Here is a 23,346-nt window from a genome sequence, read left to right as displayed (position 1 = left end):
CTGAAAAGCAGACAAAGTTCTGAATTCACCAAGGGGTCATTTGTGTACATCCTACAAGGTTTTCCTACAGAAAATAACAGCTGAAATAAAAATAAATTTTGAAATTGAGGTAAAAAACAGACATTTTTCTCCATGTTTTACTCTGTAACTTTTCCCTGCGATGTCAGATTATTAACGCAATATACCGTTACGTCTGCTGGATTTTTCTGGTTGCAGGGATATATAGGGCTTGTAGGTTCATCAAGAACCCTAGGTTCCCAGAGCCAATAAATGAGCTGCACCTTGCAATGGGTTTTCATTCTATACCGGGTACATAGCAATTCATTTGCTGAAATATAAAGATTGAAAAATAGGTATCAGGAAAACCTTTGTATTTACAAAATGGGCAAAAGATAAGGGGGCATATTTATACTCTGTTTGCACCAAATTAGTGTCATTTTTTTTTACTCTAATTCGGTGCAAAACTAACTCCATATTTATACTTTGGTGCTAGACCCCTCTAGCACCAAATTTATGGAGTTAAAGTAATTTTTTGAAAGTGGAGACCTACTTTGCCTTAATGAGATGCAAGGTAGGCGTTCCCGTGCAAAAAATGACTCTATGGCCTTAACGCCATATTTAGGGGCATATTTATACTCTGCAGCATATTTATACTCTGTTTGCACCGAATTAGTGTCATTTTTTTTTACTCTAATTCGGTGCAAAACTAACTCCATATTTATACTTTGGTGCTAGACCCATCTAGGACCAAGGCCCTGATTTAAACTTTTTTTGCACCGAATTAACGTCATTTTATAACGCAAAAGTTGTGCAAACTTACAAAATATTGGCCCTTATTTATACTTTTTGCTGCAAAACTGCACTAACTCAGTTTTGCACCAAAAAGTTTAGCACCGGCTTGCACCATTTCTGTGCACCAGCTGGGCACCATATTAATGGAATGGTGCAAGCCGGTGCAAAGTGTAGGCTAGAGTTTTAAAAAATGACTTTAGTCGGGTGGGGCTGGCAGTATGAAAGAAGAGGGTTTAGTACCAAAAAATGGCTTTAGGCAGGTTAGAGTAAAAAAAAATGACTCTAACCAGATTATCGTCATTTTATGGTGCTAAACCTACCATGCCCCATGACTCCTGCCTTAGAAAAGGCAGGAGTCATGCCCACCACCCCAGTGGCCAGCACAGAGGACAGGGGTCCCCTGGGCATGGCCATTGCACCCTGTGCCATGTATGGGGGCCCATTTCAGGGCCCCTCTATGGCACTTTCAAAAATAGAAAATGCACTTACCTGTACTTACCTGGGATGGGGTCTCCCATCCTCACAGTCCCTCTAGTGTGGGTGGGGGCGCCCCTAGGGCCTAGGGAGGGCACCTCTGGGCTTATTCCATGGTGTTCCACCATGGAAATAGGGCCACAGGTCCCCTAACGCCTGCCCTGACCCAGGTCTTAAAAAATGGGGCAAAGCAAGCTTTGCCCCATTTTTGGACCCCTCCTCCCTCCCTTGCACCATTTTTACATGGGAGTATAAATATGGGCCCATATTTATACTTTTTGACGCTAAACTGCGCTAACGCAGTTTAGCGTCAAAAAATTTTGCACCGTCTAACGCCATTCTGAAGCGCCATGCGGGCGCCGTATTTATGGAATGGCGTTAGCCGGCGCAAGCAGACCGGCGCTGCCTGGTTTGCGTGGAAAAAAGCCACGTACACCAGACAGCGCCGGCGTAGGGGGAAAATGGCGTATGGGCGTCTTAAAATGGGGCAAGTCAGGTTACGTCGAAAAAATCGTCGTAACCCGACTTGCGCCATTTTTTTTCGACGCCCATCCCCCATCAACATGACTCCTATCATTGTAAAGATAGGAGTCATGCCCCCTTGCCCAATGGCCATGCCCAGGGGACTTCTGTCCCCTGGGCATGGTCATTGGGCATAGTGGCATGTAGGGGGGCACAAATCAGGCCCCCCTATGCCACAAAAAATAAAAAAATAAAAACTTACCTGAACTTACCTTAATGTCCATGGGATGGGTCCCTCCATCCTTGGGTGTCCTCCTGGGGTGGCCAAGGGTGGCAGGGGGGGTCCCTGGGGGCAGGGGAGGGCACTCTGGGCTCATTTTGAGCCCACTTGTCCCTTAACGCCATGCCTGACCCAGGCGTTAAAAAGCGGCGCAAATGCGCCGTTTTTGGCCACGCCCACTCCCGGGCGTCATTTTTGCCCGGGAGTATAAATACCACGTAAAGGCCTGGGAGTCATTTTTTAAGACGGGAACGCCTCCCTTGCATATCATTAACGCAAGGAAGGGGTTCACGCTAAAAAATGACGCACACTCCGGGCACTTTGGCGCCCGAAGCGTCTAACGCCATAGTATAAATATGGCGTTAGTTGGCGTTAGTTTAGCGTCGAATTTGCGTCGAAAAAAACGACGCAAATTCGGCGCAACCAGAGTATAAATACGGCCCATGGTGTTAAGGCCATAGAGTCATTTCTTTGCACGGGAACGCCTACCTTGCATCTCATTAAGGCAAGGTAGGTTTCCACTTCCCAAAAATGACTTTAACTCCATAAATTTGGTGCTAGACGGGTCTAGCACCAAAGTATAAATATGGAGTTAGTTTTGCACTGAATTAGAGTAAAAAAGAAAATGACGCTAATTCAGTGCAAACAGAGTATATATATGCCCCTTAGCGTCAAAAAATATGCTAATCTGGTCAGAATCATTTATTTTGACTCAAAACTGCCTAACGTCATTTTTTTTTAAGCTAGCCTACCCTTTGCACCGGCTTGCACCATTCCATAAATATGGTGCCCAGCTGGTGCTAAAAAATGGTGCAAGCCGGTGCAAACAATTTTGGGGCAAAACTGCCTTAGTGCAGTTTTGCACCAAAAAGTATAAATAAGGCCCAAGGTGTTGAGAAGCAGTGGTTATTTGCACATCTCTGAATTCCAGGGTGCCCATACTAGCATGTGAATTACAGGGCATTTCTCAAATAGACCTCTTTTTACACACTGTCTTATATTTGGAAGGAAAAAAATGCAGAGAAAGACAAGGGACAATAACACTTGTTCTGCTATTCTGTGTTCCCCCAAGCCTCCCGATAAAAATGGTACCTCACTTGCGTGGGTAGGCCTAATGCTCGCGACAGGAAACGCAACATGGACACATCACATTTTTACATTGAAAACTGACGTGTTTTTTGGAAAGTGCCTAGCTGTGGATTTTGATCTCTAGCTCAGCCGGCACCTAGGAAAACCTACCAAACCTGTGTAGTTTTTGAAACTATACACCTAGGGGAATCCAAGATGGGGTGACTTGTGGGGCTCTCACCAGGTTCTGTTACCCAGAATCCTTTGCAAACCTCACAATTTGTAAAAAGAAACACTTTTTTCTCATATTTCGGTGAATGAAAGTTCTGGAATCTGAGAGGAGCCCACATTTTCTTCTACCCAGCATTCACCCAAGTCTCCTGATAAAAATGGTACCTCACTTGTGTGGATAGGCCTAGTGTCTGCGAAAGGAAATGCCCCAAAACACAACTTGGACACATCACATGTTCCCAAAGAAAACAGAGCTGTTTTTGCAAAGTGCTTAGCTGTGGATTTTGGCCTCTAGCTCAGCCGGCACCTAGGGAAACCTACCAAACCTGTGGATGTTTGAAAATTAGACACCTTGGGGAGTCCAGGATGGGGTGACTTGTGGGGCTCTCACAAGGTTCTGTTACCCAGGATCCTTCGCAAACCTCTAAATTTGACCCAAAAAAATCTGTTCCTCAAATTTTGGTGACAGAAAGTTCTGGAATCTGAGAGGAATCACAAATTTCCTTCCACCCACTGTCCTCCCAGGTCTCCCGATAAAAATGCTACCTCACTTGTGTGGGTAGGCCTAGTGCCCGTGAAAGGAAATGCCTCAAAGCACTATGTGGACACATCAAAATTATCAAATACAAAACTACTTATTTTTGCGGGAGCACCTGCGTTTTTGTTCTTGGTCTCAGCAGCTGTATAGGGAAACCTACCAAACCCAAACATTTCTGAAAACTATACACCTGAGGGAGTCCAGGGAGGTGTGACTTGGGTGGATCCCCCAGTATTTTCTTACCCAGAATCCTCAGCAAACCTCAAATTTTGCTAAAAAATCACCTTTTTCCCACATTTCTGTGTGGGATCACCGTACCGGGACAAATTTCCTACCACCCAACGTTCCCCTCAGTCTCCTGGTAAAAATGATACCTCACTTGTGTAGGTGGACCAAGTACCTGTGACAGGGAAGAGCCAAAAACATGTGAAAATTGAGGGGGGAACCAAAGCGGGACCAAAAGGACAGTTTGAAAAAAAGCATTTTTAGGCTGATAAATGGGACAGAATTTTTATCGGTATAGATGAGACAATGCTGGGTGGTAGGAATTTTATGGATTCCTGCAGATTCCGGGAGGTTCCATCACAAAAATGTGGGAAAAATGTGTGATTTCCACAAAGTTGGAGGTTTGCATGGCATTGTGGATAAGAAAATGGTGCAGATGCATGTGAAGCACACCACCCTGGACTCACCAAGATGTTTAGTTTTCAGATGTGTCTAGGTCTTGTGGATTTTTCTACATGGCGGCGTCCCAAAGTCCAAAAAGTGCAGCCCTCACCATTCCAAGTGGGACGATTTTGAGAGTTACCAAGCTCTCATGCCCCAAATGTAAAACCAAAACCCAAAATAATCAAATGTCCTCTTGCCTGCCGTGGTATAAGATGTTTTAGTGTGCAGGGGGAGAGCTGAAAGACTGCTACTCAGTTGGGGTGTGGTCATAACCGTGCCCATACCGGTTGGCAGCCACCACCCCACTATTTTTATTTTTTTAATTCCCTGGTATCTAGTAGGTTTTCTGCCCCCCTGAGGAGAGAATCAGGGGAAATTGCCCCATTTGCCCACTGGTGAGCAGAACAACTTTGGCTCTATTTATTTGGAGTGGGGGTTATGACCATACCCCTACCCTCTTTCTTTGAAAAAAAAGTCTTCCCTGGTCTCTGGTGGGCTTTCTGCCCCCCTTGGAGTCAGATGGGCTTTCCAAAAATAGGCGGGGCAGATATGGCCAACTGTAATGTGCTCCCATGGGGAGCGACCCTTGCCCAAGGGGCTGCCCCCCCAAACAAAACACACACATACAGACACACCAATCCCTGGTGCCTAAGCGGTTTCTGCCCCCCAAGGGGCAGATCGGCCTAATAGAAATAGGCCGATCTGTCCCCAAGGGGGACAGAAATGGCCTAAAATAAATTTGCCCCCTGATGAGAGCGACCCTTGCCTAAGAGGTCGCTCCCCTTGTGTAAAATTGTCGCAAAAAAATTCCTTGTGCATAGTGGTTTCTGCCCCCGCTGGGGGCAGATGGGCCTAATAAACATAGCCCGATCTGCCCACAAGTGGGGCAGAAATGGGCTAAAATAAATTCCCCCCCCAGGGGAACGACCCTTGCCCAAGGAGTTGCTCCCCTCACGTGAAACTGACCTAAAAACAAAAAATCCCTGGGGGCATATTTATACTCTGTTTGCGCCAAAATTGCGTCGTTTTTTTTGACGCAATTTCGACGCAAAACTAACTCCATATTTATACTTTGGCGTTAGACGCGTCTAGCGCCAAAGTCCATGGAGTTAGCGTCATTTTTTAGCGTGGACACCTACTTTGCGTTAATTATATGCAAGGTAGGCGTTCCCGTCTACAAAATCGACTCCGAGGCATGTGCGTGGGATTTATACTCCCGGGCAAAAATCACGCCCGGGAGTGGGCGGGTCAAAAAAAATGACGTACGGCCGCTTTTGCGCTGTTTTTTAGCGCCTGCAAAAGGCAGGCGTTAAGGGACCTGTGGGCTCTGAAGGAGCCCAGAGGTGCCCCCCCATGCCCCCAGGGACACCCCCTGTCACCCATGCCCACCCCAGGAGGACACCCAAGGCAGGAGGGACCCATCCCAGGGACATTAAGGTAAGTTCAGGTAGGTGTTTTTAAAAAAAAAAAAATTGGCATGGGGGGCCTGATTTGTGCCCCCCTACATGCCACTATGCCCAATGACCATGCCCAGGGGACAGAAGTCCCCTGGGCATGGCCATTGGGCAAGGGGGCATGACTCCTGTCTTTGCTAAGACAGGAGTCATTTCAATGGGGGTTGGGAGTGAAAAAAAAATGGCGCAAATCGGGTTGAGGCGATTTTTTTGCCTCAGCCTGACTTGCACCATTTGTGGACGCCCATACGCCATTTTCCCCCTACGCCGGCGCTGCCTGGTGTACGTCGTTTTTTTTAACGCACACCAGACAGCGCCGGCGGCTAACGCCGGCTAACGCCGGCTAACGTCATTCAATAAATACGGCGCCCGCATGGCGCTTCAGAATGGCGTTAGCCGGCGCTAATTTTTTGGAGGCAAAACTGCGTTAGCGCAGTTTTGCGTCAAAAAGTATAAATATGGGCCCTGGTGTCTAGTGGTTTCTTCCCCCCTTGGGAGCAGATTGACCTAATAAAAATAGGCCGATCTGCCCCTAAGGGGGCAGAAATGGCCTAATATGTATTTTGCCCCCAGGGGAGCGACCCTTGCCTAAGAAAAATAAGATAAACAAATAAAAATGATCCCTGGTGTCTAGTGGCATATCTGCTGCCTGATCGCATCGCAGTTGGGCAACAGAAATGCTGAGAGAGACATGAAAGGAGAGGAAAGGCCTTTCCTCTCCTTTCATGCCTCTTACGCCCCCTGCATGTGATCGGAGAAGAAATGCTTTTGCAGTTCTCCTCCGATCCACGCTGGAAGCTGAGCTTCCAGCGCAGAGGGGTAGGCCTTTGATGAGGTCAGCGCACGATCGAGCTCTGACGTCATCAGGAGCCACTGAGGGTCAGGGTGGAAGGGGAAGCGATTCCCCTTCCACCACTGCCCAGGGGAGGGGAGTGCGAGGCCCCCGGGGGAGCTTCCCCCGAGGGCCCCTACCTGGAAGTAACTGTTACGTCCTAGGCAGCCGAGCGGTGCTGCCCAGGACGTAACCATTACGTCCAGGATACCTAAGGGGTTAAAGGCGATTCGTGATGTTCACGGTCCTCTGTAATAAGGAAATAATGTAGCCTTTCAATTGAAATAACTTATTACAGTTCAGTTCTGATGTCACAAATGCTTTTGCCAGAGCAGGTAGCCCAGGGAAAGGCATGTCACAGAGCAAAATTAGAGCTGTAGTTTAAAACAAGCATTTTCAATGCAATAGGCCTCGCATTAGCAAGAGTTAGAACTGTTGACATTGTAAATGATAATGACAACTTCACATTTGTGACCTTATAAATATGTAGCCCTGCAGCACATTGAACCTTTATCAGAAATAAACTGTTTTTGTGCATTTCTTCATACACTTAGCATTAGACTGTAATGGTCTGAACAGCCCCTACAGTGCACCACAGTAAAAGTAGCATTTGAAAGAAACATGGTCCTGTAACCATATATTCAGCCCCTAGAGGGCATAATCACATAAAAAAGAATGCTAATGAACATTGCAGTGTAACCATATAATCAGTCCTGTGAGGGCATAGTGTTTTAAACATTTTCAGGCCTAGCAGGACTTTTAAATATCATTTAACTGTGAAATCAGTGGCACAAGGATGCAGTGCCACAGTTCATTACTAGATATCCCTGTAGAGTCAACAGCAGAATGTGCAGTACCACTGGTCATGGCTAGATATCCCTGTAGAGTCAACAGTAGAAGGTGCAGTACCACTGGTTATGGCTAGATGTCCCTGTAGGTTCAGCAGCAGAAGGTGCAGTACTACTGGCTGTGGCTAGATATCCCTGTGGAGCCAAATGCACTTAGATTACAGTGTCACAAAACACTGCCAGAAATTCTTCTAATATCAGAAGCTCAGAATGTCCCCAGACCCTGAAACGGCTGGAGAAGTACCAGGTCCTCAGTGAAATGGCTAAAATATTTAGCAGTGCTGCACATTGAACCTTTATTAGAAATAAACTGTGTTTGTGCATACATTAAACCTTTACAAGAAATAAAATGTGTTCGCGCATTAGCAGAAAGTGCAATACCACTGGTCGTGGCTAGGAGTCCCCATAGAGCCAATTTAGTAGTGCTTTGCAGCAATTATCATCCTTCCATTCTTGAAGAGCCTAGTGCATTGTATATGTGCAGAGTGAGCAAGGCTGTCAGAATATTTTTGCAAACAAGGCCCTAGATCACAATTTATACTCCGTTTGCGCCGAATTTGCATCGTTTTTTTCGACGCAAATTCGACGCAAAACTAACTCCATAATTATACTTTGGCGTTAGACGCGTCTAGCGCCAAAGTTCATGGAGTTAACGTCATTTTTTGGCGTGAACACCTTCCTTGCGTTAATGATATGCAAGGTAGGCGTTCCCGTCTTAAAAAATTACTCCCAGGCATGTGCGTGGTATTTATACTCCCGGGCAAAAATCACACCCGGGAGTGGGCGGGGCAAAAAACCCCGCATTTGCGCCTCTTTTTAACGCCTGGGTCAGGGCAGGCGTTAAGGGACCTGTGGGCTCAGAATGAGCCCAGAGGTGCCCTCCCCTGCCCCCAGGGACACCCCCTGCCACCCTTGCCCACCCCAGGAGGACACCCAAGGATGGAGGGACCCATCCCAGGGAAGAAAAGGTAAGTTGTGGTAAGTATTTTTTTTAAAATTTTTTGTGGCATAGGGGGGCCTGATTTGTGCCCCCCTACATGCCCAATGACCATGCCCAGGGGACATAAGTCACCTGGGCATGGCCATTGGGCAAGGGGGCATGACTCCTGTCTTTGCTAAGACAGGAGTCATGTTAATGGCGTCTGGGCGCCCAAAAAAAATGGCGCAAATCGGGTTAAGACGATTTTTTTGCCTCAGCCTGACTTGCCCCATTTTGGGACACCCAAACGCCATTTTTCCCTACGCCGGCGCTGCCTGGTGTACGTCGTTTTTTTTCGCGCACACCTGGCAGCGCCGGTCAGCTAACGCCGGCTAACGCCATTCAATAAATACGGCGTCCGCATGGTGCTTCAGAATGGCGTTAGCAGGCGCTAATTTTTTTGTCGCAAAACTGCGTTAGCGCAGTTTTGCGTCAAAAAGTATAAATATGGCCCTAAATCTTTATCAGAAATAAACTATGTTGGTGCATGAGCAGAAAGTGCAATGCTACTGGTCATGCATGGTTAAATGTCACTGTGGTACCTACTGAGTTAATGGTGCCTTGGGGCAATTACCTTCTTTCAGCCCTTGGAGAGCATAATGCATTCAATATTTACAAACCAAGCAAAGACCTTATAACACAAACTCCTCTCAGTCATTTTTTTATTTTTTTTTCTATTTAAAAAAAAAAAACTTCACCTATAAAAGAGTTCAAATATACATTGCATGGTGGAGGAGGTTATGATTTTGGGGCCCCCTCTAACCTAGTGTGACCCAGAAGATAGCCTGGACAGAAAGGGGCACATTGTTCTGAATTTTTGGGGGGTGATCCCATTGCCCTAGGACCACCACAGGCGGAGTTATGGGCAAAAATGTGTTGTAAAAGGAATGATTGCAAAGCATTATGGGGTAAGTTTCCCTGAGTGCAGGGAATATTGTAGTCTTGTCTCTTCCCCTGTGTGGATTCATTCTGGGTTGATTTCAGACTCTATAAAGCCACAAAAGGTTTTACAAAACACACGCACAACACACACAACACAACTACTTGTAACAACTGATTATGAAAAGTAAGGATCAAGTGAAGGCACAGAAAACAAACAATATGCGTGAACACGAGTGCTTACTGACAAACACAAGAGGCAGAAAACAAAGGAAAATAGTCCCTCCAAACAACAGAAAAACATTCCAGGAGTTATTAATCTTTACTTGGTCGGTGCCCATCAGCCAGTACAGGAAGTAACATACCGGCTGCCAAACCAGTTAGAAGGCAGCAAAACAAGAGCAACACTGCCTTCAACCTACGGTAAGCAGCAGGTAGCGGCAGGCGGGAGCAAAGTCCTATATTCTATCAAGCAGGTCTTGCAGACAGCACATGTACACTGTCTAGGCTCAACCTAACAGCAAAAAAGGAAAATAGCATTTCCTTCTTCTGTTCTGTTTTTCTTAAAGAACAGTGATAAGTAGGAAAGAGAAATTTATGGTAATGTTTATTTTTTCATGCTTTAATAATTTTAGGAAAGATTGAAAATCTCTGTTTCTACACATACTGAGCTAAAGCATTTTTTTAAGTTGACGCTGATCTGGTTCTAATATCTTTTTGTGTGCTTGATTTTATGCTTCATGTTTACAAACTACCTATCACTTTATATGAATATCCACCACACCAGGGTTTTTAGTAATTTGTGGGAAGGGTCATGGTGTGACCACGTATCAGAAGAAATAAAGTACCCCTTCTTTCTATTATTAGTATCTTTCAAGCCACCACGACGTTGCAAGACCTATAAAAAGAATTCCTCAGTGATTTGCAATACCCTTATAATATTCACCAGGGGTTACTTAATCCCATTTATAATATCATCTTTAATAAATTTAAGAAAACATGCTAGTGGCTTGTGGTAATCTGTTTTAAAAAAAATTCTGATGACATGCCATTACATATAATTTTTCTTTGCATGCAGGAACTTGTCACTGTGGAAGGTGTAAATGTGAGAATTCTGAAGGAAATGGATTAATCTATGGAAAATATTGTGAGTGTGATGACGGCGAATGCGTTGATGATGAGACTGGTGAGATATGTGGAGGTAAGTATCGATCTTACTCATATAATATAGCTGAAAAATGGAAAATAATGCCTCTGCAGCAGAACATATTTACAGCTACATCAATGTAAACATATATTTTCTGCACCATTGCATCAAAGTTTTCAGCATTCGTGTACAGATTCAAAATGTAACACTTTTTCCTATGCATATCAGACTTGCTTTATATCACATGGCAGATGGCAAGCATGTAGAAGTTTGTATCCAAAGGCACGTTTATGGATTTCATTTCAGATCCACTCCAGTTATCTGTGTGGAAATAGCGGTTTCCGTTGTAGAGAGTTCTCTGCAATATCTGGCAAAGACCGCTCTTCTGACATATTTAATGTGGCATCAGCTATTATTTATATAGCCGTTAGTAGGCAGCTGCACCTTTACATATCACCACTTCGGCATAAGAACTAGTGGTCTCTGATTTTGAGAAAGGCAAAGGTGCACACAGTGGTGGGGAAAAATGTCAATCACATTGTCCGACGACTAGCCTGCACAACATGTAGGCCCACTGATAAGAGGGCAACTGTGGCGTGTAAGGGCCTGGTGGTGAGAGCACAAGCTGTGTATACTGACTTGGTTGACCTCTGAAGCCTTTGACTTCGACTCCAAGAGTCATCACAGTGCAATGTCAGAAGACAGGCTTTAAAGTTTCTATCCACTATTTTGCATGTTTTTGTGGGTGTATGACCTCCTAATATAAAGCTAAAGTGACACGTAATAGGGCAGTGACATGTACTACCCTCAGAGGTCGACTTGGACCCTTTGACTCAGACAGGAGTAATGAGTTCATATAATCAAACAATGAGAACCAATAGTCGTCAACAATCAAAATATGCAATAGGAAGTTAATAATTTATACACTCCATATGGCCACGTGGCCATGAATCAGCACACCAATTTAGTAAAGTTTAAACATTTATTGTCCTTAAATTGACAATGCTAAGGTCATGTAAATGTTGCACAAAACCAAATGATAGCAATACAGAAAAAGCACAGACTGTCCAAAGCGTCTGAACAATCTAAATTTTATAAGTACAATCACCATTAAACACTCCAAACAAATTATGTGGAATAACAACAGAATTATTTGGAAAATAGCAACAGAATTCATTAGTTGTGCAATTGAATCAATCACAATCAGCTAATAAAGCATTTAAATTAATTGTTGTCCCAACTACCAAATTCTACTTTGAAAAGCATGTGTGGAGCTGGACTTTGTCACATGCAAAAATTAAAATAAAACAAAACTATATTTGGAAAAATATCTAACTATAGTGCTAACAAAAATATGTGGTTGGATTTCTAAAGGGATAAATCTGCAAAAGAAAAAGAAATGCACATTGGTTATACCTCTCCTAAATGAGACAGCAGCTTGCAGAGTCTTCATCAGCTGAGTACAGGAACAGCAGGTATTTAGCAGTCATCAGGAACATGGAAAGGGAAAACAGATCAGTAATGTTGGGCCTAATGTGACTGAAATGTTAACAAGAGCAGAACTGAACTGAGCAGAAACTGAATAGTATCTGACTGCACAGAAAGCTAAACAGAAACTGACTTACATCACCTAAAACTTGCTAAATTAAAGTTCCAAATGTTACTAGCTAGGCTTCTATTGGACACGATTATGCGATGTGATAGTACACATCCAATTAAATTTCATCTGGGCTTCAGATGTATCTTTCTTTGGTCTTTTTCCAAGATAGGGTCATGTTCACTCCCCATCTCTCAGAATAGCAATTTCCTGAAAAATATAATTTTGTAAAAACAGCAGCTCAGAACACGCCAGCTAACGTCCCTTCCTACCAAAAAGTAAAGCTCATTGTTTGAACTTGCAATATTTATCACAAGGAACCACAGAGCAAACAGCTAATAAGCAATGTTTTCAAAAGCGTTTCAGTAAGGTCAGCATAACATATCAACATTGTGCTTCTGGAAAAATACTGAAAGGTGGGACTTTTCACTAATGCTAATACATGAAGATAAAACATGTCTAATAATTTCAAACCCTTGGTTTTGTAGTACAATAATATTAATCATCTTTTGTCAGTACATGTAGTTATAATTACTCAAAATAAATTTTCACAGACATTTATTATTTCACTTAGAACTTGTACTGGTGGTCACAAAGTCAGCCACAATTTTAAGATACTTGTTTTATTTTTCCAACACATTTGTGTCTATTTAGGCCTTTTAATACATGTTCATCACTTGTTATACTTACTCATTTTTATTAATAATGTTAGCTCTCTAACATTTTCTAGAGACTTTTCAAAGTTAACACAAAGGAGTTAGATGTGACAGCTATCTCTTTTGTGCATGCCATGTATGATCTCAACATTTACACATCGGGCCCAGGGGAAGAAAATGTAAGGTGTGCACAGATGTTATCTGAGGATTTACTTAGAATGCACTGGCCATCTTCCCTGACCTGCTTCTTTAATTGTTAATGTGTACGCTTTGCACACTGCTGTGTGCAGTGTCATTGTTGCACATACAAATTTCATTTTTGAACAAGGTTTGCACATTTAGGCCAATACAAAAAATGACTTCCTGGGCATCTAAATCCCTCTCAGGAAGTGAATGTCAGATACAGATCAATTTGCACCAAAGAAGAACAGAAACTGAGGTTTTCTTTCTAAAACTAACAAGATAAGACAAAATGATGACTTGATTGTTTCTACATTCAAGCCCTGCTAGGGGGGGCGCTATAAGCCCTTGAATGAGGTGTCCATGGCTCTCCTTGAGTTGTGCCTTCAGGGCTCTCTGTATAGATTGCTCGTGGATTTATTTGGGTTGTGTCTTCACAGCTTCTAGGTTAGCCAAATAAACCTGTTAGGAGTCTCTGGACCAATGTGAGCTGTGCCTAAAGCAAATATGTGTGGACACTGCTCAGAGATTTCCTTATGTTGTGACTTAATTTCTTGCGGGTAGACAGGATAAACCCTTTATCAACCTGTCTGTGGATCACCTTTGGATGAACCATTGGCACTGTGGATGGATACTGCTCAGGGATTTCTTAGAATTGTGCTTCAGCGTCTGTGGGTAGACTGGGTAAACCCTTTACTGCGGTGACTCTTTATTTTCCTTGGGGTATTAATTCAATACTTCTGGTTGAATCCCGTAGACAAATACACTGTGGTATTAATTTTTTAAGAAGCAAGCAATAGCAACCAAATGCTGCTACTGCTCTGCAGTTAGACTATGCTTGATGAAGTGCTCCCTATTTGTTCTCACAACCCCACCCACACCAGAGGGACAGCGAAGGATGGGAAACCCATCCCAGGTAAGTATAGGTAAGTATTTTCTTTTCTTTTCTAAAGTGCCATTGGGGGCCCTGAAACTGCCCCCCCTACATGGCACTGGGTGCAATGGCCATGCCCAGGGGACCCTGGTCCCCTGTGCTGGCCATTGGGGTGGTGGGCATGACTCCTGTCTTTTTTAAGGCAGGAGTCATGTGGTATGGATGGTTTTGAGTCAGAAAATGACTCTAGGCAGGTTAGAGTCATTTCTTTTACTCTAACCTGCCGTCAATTTTTGGTGCAAAACCCCCTTCTTCCATACTGCCAGCCCCACCCGAATAATGTCATTTTTTTTTATGCTAGCCTACCCTTTGCACTGGATTGCACCATTCCATAAATATGGTGCCCGACTGATGCACAGAAATGGTGCAATCCAGTGCTAAACTTTTTGGTGCAAAACTGCGTTAGTGCAGTTTTGCGCCAAAAGGTACAAATCAGGGCCCAAACTCTGAAAAAAAATCCATGGACAAGGAACACTGGGAGATTAGTAATGTGATATAAAAGTTGGAACAACAACACCATTTTGGAAACTGCAATGCGGTCAACAACCACTAAAGGGAGGGTTTGCCAGAAGGCCACTTGGGCCCTGAGAGCAGTCACCACCTTTGTAAGATTGCCATCCAGAAGATATTGTTTGGTATGAAATATATAGATTGCTACATATCAAAAGGAGATATCTGCCGAATGGATAGAGCCTTCCCCAAGGTCCATCCACACTGGAGTGGAGCAGTGGAGTGCATGGAAAATAAAGGGGACTTTTCTCAGTACACTCTATGGACCGATATCTCTCCAAATTTGGGAACTAATCAAGCAACAGTAGACTGGTCCCCCATCAAGTTCGTCAGATCAAAGAATGTGCAATCTGCATAAAGCAATATGAGTTCTCTCAGGTAGCAGGATTCCCTGTAGCCCTCCCAGTGTCTGTGGTGCCCAGATAGTTAGTGGCGCCACAGCCAGTGGAAAAAAGGAGGGGGAAGGGTGCACCTCTGCCAGGTGCCCCTGCTCACTGCAAAAGGAGCTGCTACCAGGTACTTTAGATGAAAGAGAGATTGTGTGGTTTGTATAAAGCAATTAGAAAAGCTGAAGTAACTGCGTCCCTAAAACCGAATCTAGTCAAGACCTGGAAAAAGTAACTCCAATGCAAGGTGTTGAATACTTCTCCAAGTCTAGAAGCAAGAAAGCAGCACATAGTGAGTTAATTTGGGCTGCTTCCATGATTCTGTAGAGATGTCTAATGTTAAGGGATGTGTTCCTACCAGGAACAAAGCCTATCTGATTGGCATGAATTAATTGCAGGAGTACTTGCTGTATATGGTAATCCAGAATTTTGCTAAGAATTTTATAATACTGTTTAAAATAGATATGGGTTGATAAGAAGCCGGATCTGTGGAGCTGCACCCGGTTTTTAATATTGAGACCAGAGTGGTCTTGCCATAGAATGATGGAAGCCACTTGTCAGCTATTGCTCCTTTGTACATGTCGGTTAGCCTAGGTGCCAAGGTGCTTGAATAAGTTTTGAAAAATACAACCAGGAGGCTATTGTAAATGAGGTTTTCCAGCAGCTATCACCCCTTAATATCCTAGGATGCTATAGGAGCAGCTGTTTCATCCTGTAGATCTGGAAAAAAACGGGGCACCGAGAGGTCATCTAGGAAGCACCAATCATTTCCTGGGGAGCTCGGAGTGGCTGCCTATACAAGGATTGATAACATTTAGTAAACCAATGGTGAATTCCTGCTGTGTGCATTGCAACTGCACATTCACATCTCACAGGACAGGACCATGATTGGATTTTGGATTGTATCGTTATTGACTGTCCACGCAAGGAGAAAGCCACAAATCAATGTTATGGAGATTAATTCAGAATAAGCAGTCAACCAGACCCGCCTCATCCTCTCATATCTGGGTCAGGGAGTCTCTTTAAGAGGGGTAATCTACTATTCTTCTTAGCATGTTGGGAACCTTAGGAAACTCCATATGTGGGACTCCATATGTGGGACTCCATATGTGACAGGTATCTTTTGCGCCTTGGATGAGCCCACATGAACAAACTGGCGTCAGTTGGAAAGGTAGGAGGAGAGTCAGTGGAGGACATTGCTGGTAAATCCTATTCTCAACTTGAGAATGGGTATGAGGCTAGGATGGTCAGCTGTGTAAAAGGCAGATGAGAGGTCTACAAATGTCTGCAGGCAGGGGTTATCTTTATTTGTGGTCATGAGTAATGTTATGGCCTCCATATTGCAGCATGATTTGAAGCCAGACTAGTACTTGTGCAGGAGATGGTTAGTATTGATGTGATAATGGAGCTGAACATAGACTGCTTTTTCAGTGATCTTGCTGACAAACAGAAGGTGAGTGATGGACTGGTAGTTGGCAAGGTCTTCAGGAACTAGTGTAGCTCATTGTGAGTTACTTGGGGCTTCTGTGACCTTATAAAGGTACTCAGTCAATTTCCATGTGCCTCTTTTTAGACACACAACTTCATGCTCTGCTCTCGCTTTAAATTTACAGTGAATGTCAGCATGCCGAAGTTCAAAATCATTCCTGTTCATGTTTTTGTACCCTGTTGGTGCTAAAGGCAATATGTGCATGCATCTTAGGTGGCACACTATTCTCAGTTTTTGTTTCTGACGCATGGATGACATTGCAGGTTATTATGCCTGCCAGGTAACTATCCAGTCTTCCAATGCTATGTCAACATGATTTGCATGTGTGCATTGTATGTGTATGTTGCAGGCACAGGTGATTAGAAGTGTTTGGTTGATTCAGGCACATGATTAGTGTCAAACTCCACACAGGGGGCCACAGAACAATTAGAGGCTAATGGGTAGGAACCGTAGTGATTGTGGTCGTTTACCTCTTGAATACATCTTAGCCTGTGTCTGCAGAAATCAGGGTAAGTACACCCTTTCCTTAATGGGTTCTCAGGTAGTGAAGGTGAGCAGCCAAAGGGCTACGCTGGGATTAAGTGTGGAACTGTGCAAACAACAGACACAGTAACTTACTGTCCAGCCCAGTCGTTGTCCTACTAAAAACGTTCTTTAACACCACACCAAAATGAGGTACTGCACACAATAATGGTCCTACAGGGCTCTACTAAATATGACATTGGGGCTCTAGTTAATATCTCCTGTTTCCACACCAACTTTAGTATCTGATTCAGCACTGGGCCCTGACAATCAATCTGGGGTCCGATGAATCTTTCCTTCTCTGTTCAGAAGGATAAGGAGCCTATGCATCCAATTATTCAAGTTAATTACAGTGTAACTCAATGGTCACACATTCAATTCTAGAGACCAACCAAAGGGTCAAATGACTTTATTTCAGACTCAAAGTCAAACTTAAATGTTTGAGTCTCAAAATCATAGTTTAAATATACAGAATAACCAAAGGAGAATGAAATATCGCACAATATGAAATTTAATTAAGGTATAAAATAACACCAATTCAATAGCAATAATGGAGAAAATAAGGAAAAACAATTGATGTATTAAATTTGAATCCGGGTTTTCCTGCCTAACCATTTGATCTAAAATACTAACTGTGCTAATAGCCTATGGGTTCAGGAAGAAAAGTAGTCAGCATGACAGAACTTCTGTTGAACTTTCCATCAAGAGAGGTATGGTGACATGATGCCACATAGAAATTAAAGTTCAAGGGATGTATCTCAGTGATGTCCACTCTCAGATAAAGACAGAGGAAATATGAATCTTACATCAAACTAAACCACACTTAAATCTTGATTCTTCAAAGGATGATCTCATAGTAAAATATATTTCCCAGTTAAAAAACATGGGGGTTATTACAACTTTGGAGGAGGTGTTAATCCGTCCCAAAAGTGACGGTAAATTGACGGATATACCACCAGCCGTATTACGAGTCCATTATATCCTATGGAACTCGTAATACAGCTGGTGGTATATCCGTCACATTTGGGACGGATTAACACCTCCTCCAAAGTTGTAATAACCCCCATAATCACAAATCACAAGTTACTAATTGACATTTTAGCCCTTTGAAGTCTTCAATGTTGGCCTTGGTACACACTCGCGCTTTGGAATTTCGCAAAAGTTACAGTTGCCAACCCAGGATACTTCTCCTGTCCTTGATAAGTGTGCCTCTGGGCTTTTCTTATCTTCTCGCAGAATGAGCGCCCTATTAACTCGGCCGCAAATCCTGACACCTATAGTTTTAAGGAAAACATGCAAAAAGCAAACTTCACATTGAAGGTTAAAACACTGGAAAAATATACGGCCCTTCACTCTGGCCAAACTAATTAAACATGAGTACACCTTTCAGGTTAAATAAATTATATACATCTATTATGTCGAAATGTGTAATGATTATAAAGAATAACATTTCTAAATGACTATAACATAAACATTCTTTCAAAATGATGATAAAATATGGCATACATGAAACATTGCATTCATCTGTGCACTTTAATCCTATGTCTTACAGTGCACCATATTTATATGAAAACATTCCTTTCATTAAGCAGAAAACAACTTCCCCTTCATTTTGTGTTCTCTCAGCCCTCCCTCTGATGACTTTTAGAGTCATCATAAATCCCTTTCATTCTCAAATAATACTCTCTAAAACCTGTTTTTTTAAAACAGTTTTCACCTTGACTCCTCCAAATGCTTCATATCATCCCAATATTTACACTCACTTTCTTTCAATTCAACCTCTGTTCTCTTTCTCTTTTGACCCCTCTAAATCTTCCTTTTATGAGAGATTTTGTATCAAACCGGCAAAACTATTCCCACTATTGAAATATTCAACAATGGCCTCAACACAAAATCTACAATTCCACTTCCTAAATTCCCAAACCATCTGCTTATAGCACTAAATCAATTTCCTATTGCTTCCCATGCACCAGTTGCTTCTAACTCCTTCAAAACATTTGTCAATCCTGAAATGTTCCAGATATACTTCTCCAAATCCTTATTTCAATCCAGAATAAAGGTACAACATTACTGAACATGTTCTTTAGGAAGACACATTTTCCCTCTTTTCTTCCTTCTGCAGCAATGGTCTCCAGCTTCCACTTGCTTTCTTCCAGCACTAGTTCCTTCTTCGGGGTCTGATTCTGAGCCTGACTCCTTCACTACAGGGCAAGGTTGTATTATCTCTGTTTCTGTCTCAGTTGTGACTTGCTCAAGACCCCCTTCAGCAAGATCAAATGCTCTTTCAGGCTCATTTTGGTCCCCAACAGCTTGTCTGTCGTGGTCTTGGCATCGCTCTTGCAGCACTGGTTCTTCTGGAATGGGTGCTGTCATGTTGAAGGGGACCTCTACACTTTACAGCAGTCATTGTAACCAGGATAACCTAGTCAGTTCCACTCTAACAAGGTTCTAAACATGTGTTTCTGACATGTTTCTTCACCAAGACTCAATCACTGGGATTAAGGTCATGGCATTGTTCTTGATGCGGAGGGGTTGTGGCTGCTCCAACCTGATCGGACACAGAATGCACCATATCAGCTAGCCCTTTGCAGTAATCTAGGGCCATGTCATCAGTAATATTCACAAGGGCATTTGCAGGAATCACTGGCAGGCCGTTTCAATGACATGGAGTCACACACTTTTGCCAGTCTGGACTTCTGCGTGCCATTCACCTGCTCCACAAGACCCGAAGCTTCAGGTCTGTAACTGCACACAATAATTTCAGGACCTCATAGTTGAAATGACTTCTTCATCTGATTGCAAAGAAGTTGGAATACTAAACATAGGAATGAGTTCCCTCAATAACAGTTTAGCTACAGTGAAACTAACACTTCGCCTATTTGGGTAAGTCTCTATCTAACGGGAAAAGACACACTACAGCCAAAACATATCTCAATCCATTGCACACAGGCATCTCAATTACATAAATGTTTATCCTTTTAAAAGGTCCTCCTGAACTTCCTATGTCACTCAATGTAACTGTGGTTCTTTTCCCAACATTGTTGTGTTGACACACAACACACCTATGACACAATGCTTCGGCCATCAACCTGAATCTAGGGTTGAACCGAGGCTGTCTACACAATCTCACCATAGCGTCCCCATAAAAAAGAGCTGGACCATGGAAATGTCTAGCCATAGGTGGTAACAGACTATCTGATTACACCGGACGTTCATCCATTGAAACCCAAATGTGATCTTCTGTCTTGACACAACCTGCTCTCACCCAACTTTGTTGTTCCTACTCAAAAACTTCCTCCCAAAGCCTCTTCATTTCATCCCAGATATCAACTGTTTTAAACAAGAGGTTAAAGTAAGTCTCATCCATTCCTTCATTTATGAATTCACCATTGAATGTACAAACATTGTGTGTGCAATAATTTGCAACCTCGTCGGCGTACCTATTGCCCAAAGTCACATAATCATCTTCAGAATGATGTGCAGGGCACTTAACCACTGCGATCTGCTTGAGCAATTGTTGTGCATTGAGGAGGTTTCTCACTTGTTCGCCGTGCCTGATCAGAGATCCAGAAGACATCATAAAGCCTTATTAGGACCACAGTTGTTCGTAGTCATGGGCGACAATAAAGCTGTACTGACTTTAAGTAAAGATTGCCGCTTGCAATTGATCCAAAACACAACATGCTCTAGTAAGAACAATCAATTTGGATATTTGGGCAGAGAATATTCCTTGAAGCCAGGAAGCTTTGACAACTCCAGAAAGGGCACAAACAGGATAAGCTGCTCTCAGACTTCTTCCACTGTCTCTTAAACATGAACCATCAACATAGAGGGCATAAACGGATTTGGATAATGGTTGTCTTGTATGTCTGGTCTTGGCTTGGTGTATAGTTCAGTAGCATCAAGAAAATAAGGGTCTCCTGCACAATCTTCAGCAATTTCCTAATTCAATATTGGCAACAGAGTGTCAGGATTCAAACTCCCACAGCGTTTGATAGTCTCATTCTCTGCAGCCAATTATCACCTGCTGATATTTAGTAAGTGGACTGTTTGTGAGATGCTGTGTTCTGGTTCTTGTCAACAAAAGCTCAATAGAGTGGGTACATACACGGTTAATGGGTGACCCATAACAATATTTTTACACCTCTCTATGCTAGTGCTGACCACTGATACCGATTTAAGACTGTCAGGCAATGTAGAAGCAACAGGAACCTACTAGTTCTTAGTATTTCTTTGCGTTTGAGGCAGAACTGAGAAAGCACAGCCCTCCCTCTCACTGCAGAAAAGTACAAAAGATTTGTTATAATCATGCATCCCTGGAGCTGGGTCACAACAGAAACATTTGCTCAGCTCTAGAGATGCAACAACACAGTTGTTATCCCATTGTACCGGATCGGACACATCCTTGTTTGTCAGCCTCTGCAAAGGCTTGGCCATCAGGAAAAAGTTGGGTATCCACTGTCTGCAGTAGCCCACCATTCCCAGAAACTTCCTGACTTCCCTCTGTGTAGTTGGCGGATTCATTTTCAGTATGCCTGAAATTCTATCTTATGATATATTTCAAACTCCCATTTCAATGTAAGATATTTGACTTCTTTTTGACAATATTGTATCTTTCCTGGTGATACTTTATGTCCATGCTCAGCCAGGTGGTTCAGCAACACAATAGTGTCTTGTTTACAAACTTCTTAGGTATTCGCACCACGGTTAGGTCAATAATGTATCAAATCAAGACTGAGCTGATTCTAATTTTTTTTTTAAATCTGATTAAAAATAGAGATTCAGTATACCCTTGTGGGACACAACACCATGTTAAAACCCTGTTTCCAAGCCGGAATGCAAAGAGGAACTGACTGTCCTCATGCAACGGTTTTGGCAAATCAGTGACTGTGAACCACTCAGCCTCGCATGGAATCTGGAACAGTGTTACAGCTGGATTTGATACCACAGGGACACAAGGAACAGCAATGTTATTTATTTTCTAAGATCCTACAAAATCCTATATTTGCCACTTGGTTTCTGAAGACCCATGATGGGCGAGTTATAAAGACGTCCCATTATCTCCCTCAGAATTCCCTACTGTATCATTGATTCAATCACATGAGTTATTCCAGAAATTGTTTCTGGTGCCAAATTATATTGTGGGGTTATTAAGAATTCAACTTTAGGCTTAATAGAAATCCAACAGGTTCTACACCTTTAATCACTCTGATATCCTTTGCCAAAAAATCTCACATTTCATGTTTAACCATCTCCCTCAAGCCTGGAGGCAAATCATCAAGTGTTGGTAACTGTCACATCATACAACTAGGTTAATTTTTCATTAACTTGAAGACCTCATCATGGGTTTGCACTTCTATTCCTGATGGAATGCAAAGGATAACACAATTCAATTTTGAAAGTAAATCTCTTCCCAAGAGATTCACTGGACTGGAATCACATATTATAAACTTGTGTTTATCCTCAAAAGATAACACTTTACTTTGACTGGGGCAGTTTCTTGAACAGGGGTTTGTTTATTCTCTACATCAACAGCTTGGATTGTTTTTCCTAAGAGGGGTAGGTTTGGGACGTATACTGTTCTCGAGGTAGAAAGGGTAGCCCCAGGATCAACCAGAAATTACATAGGCCGCCCACCCACTTCACTATCTATACGTGGTCTACTCTTGTCCTCCTCTAAGGCTGTGTCAAGTACACAGGCTGACTAACCAGAGCCATTTCCCTCATTTAAATTGAACAGGGAGAGTTGTTGGAATGAATTATTATCCTGCGTCAGATTTGCATTCATTCTCAAACCCTGATTCAAACTGTGATGTGAACCAACAGCGTTTTTCTGTGGCATTGGAGGTTGAGGGACTTGGATCATTGGAGTTTGGGGCACATTTAAATTTTGACCTCTGGTTCTTTGCACACCCTGCATCTGATTGGAATTATTATTCCAAGAAGGTACAAATCCGGCATTTTGGACCTGATTAGCTGGATTTAAGCATCATTTCTGCTTCCAATGTCCTACGCTATTGCAGATGTGACACGGAGTTGATATTTTTAAACTATTTATATCCATGCCTGTACCTGGATTTACAGGGACTCATCGAACTCTGCCTTGCATGGTATTTTGCGGTTGCTGCTATATACCTTGCATTGTGCCCACAGTATTTACAACTAAAAGATTCTAACTAGTTATTTGAGCTACTTTCATTTCAGCGATCATCAGTTTTTCCTTGAGCTTTTTCGGCTTAATCTCTTTCTCATCATGGTAGTATTTTGCATAACACAAATGCTCATCAGGCTAATTCTGCCAACAATTATTTGTGTACTCAGCCCTGCCACAAACCTTGACACAAAACCCTTTGGTTCTAGCATCCCCATACCACATAAGCATGGATTGACTCCTTTGACTCTTGAGTTGTCCTGCCAAT

The 23,346-nt window shown here is 42.9% G+C and overlaps 1 protein-coding gene across 1 annotated transcript in view; it reads left to right on the top strand.

Annotated features, from left to right (window-relative positions):
* The window catches only part of ITGBL1 (integrin subunit beta like 1), a 1,057,888-nt gene that overhangs the window by 500,632 nt on the left and 533,910 nt on the right, over positions 1–23,346 (top strand). Inside the window, exon 4 of the mRNA XM_069205062.1 lies at positions 10,585–10,707. Coding sequence (XP_069061163.1) covers positions 10,585–10,707 — 123 coding nt within the window. The remainder of the gene's footprint in view (positions 1–10,584; positions 10,708–23,346) is intronic.

The sequence above is a fragment of the Pleurodeles waltl genome, chromosome 8 (assembly GCF_031143425.1).
Source record: "Pleurodeles waltl isolate 20211129_DDA chromosome 8, aPleWal1.hap1.20221129, whole genome shotgun sequence".
Lineage (NCBI taxonomy): Eukaryota > Metazoa > Chordata > Amphibia > Caudata > Salamandridae > Pleurodeles > Pleurodeles waltl.
This window is presented reverse-complemented; position numbering and strand designations above follow the sequence as displayed.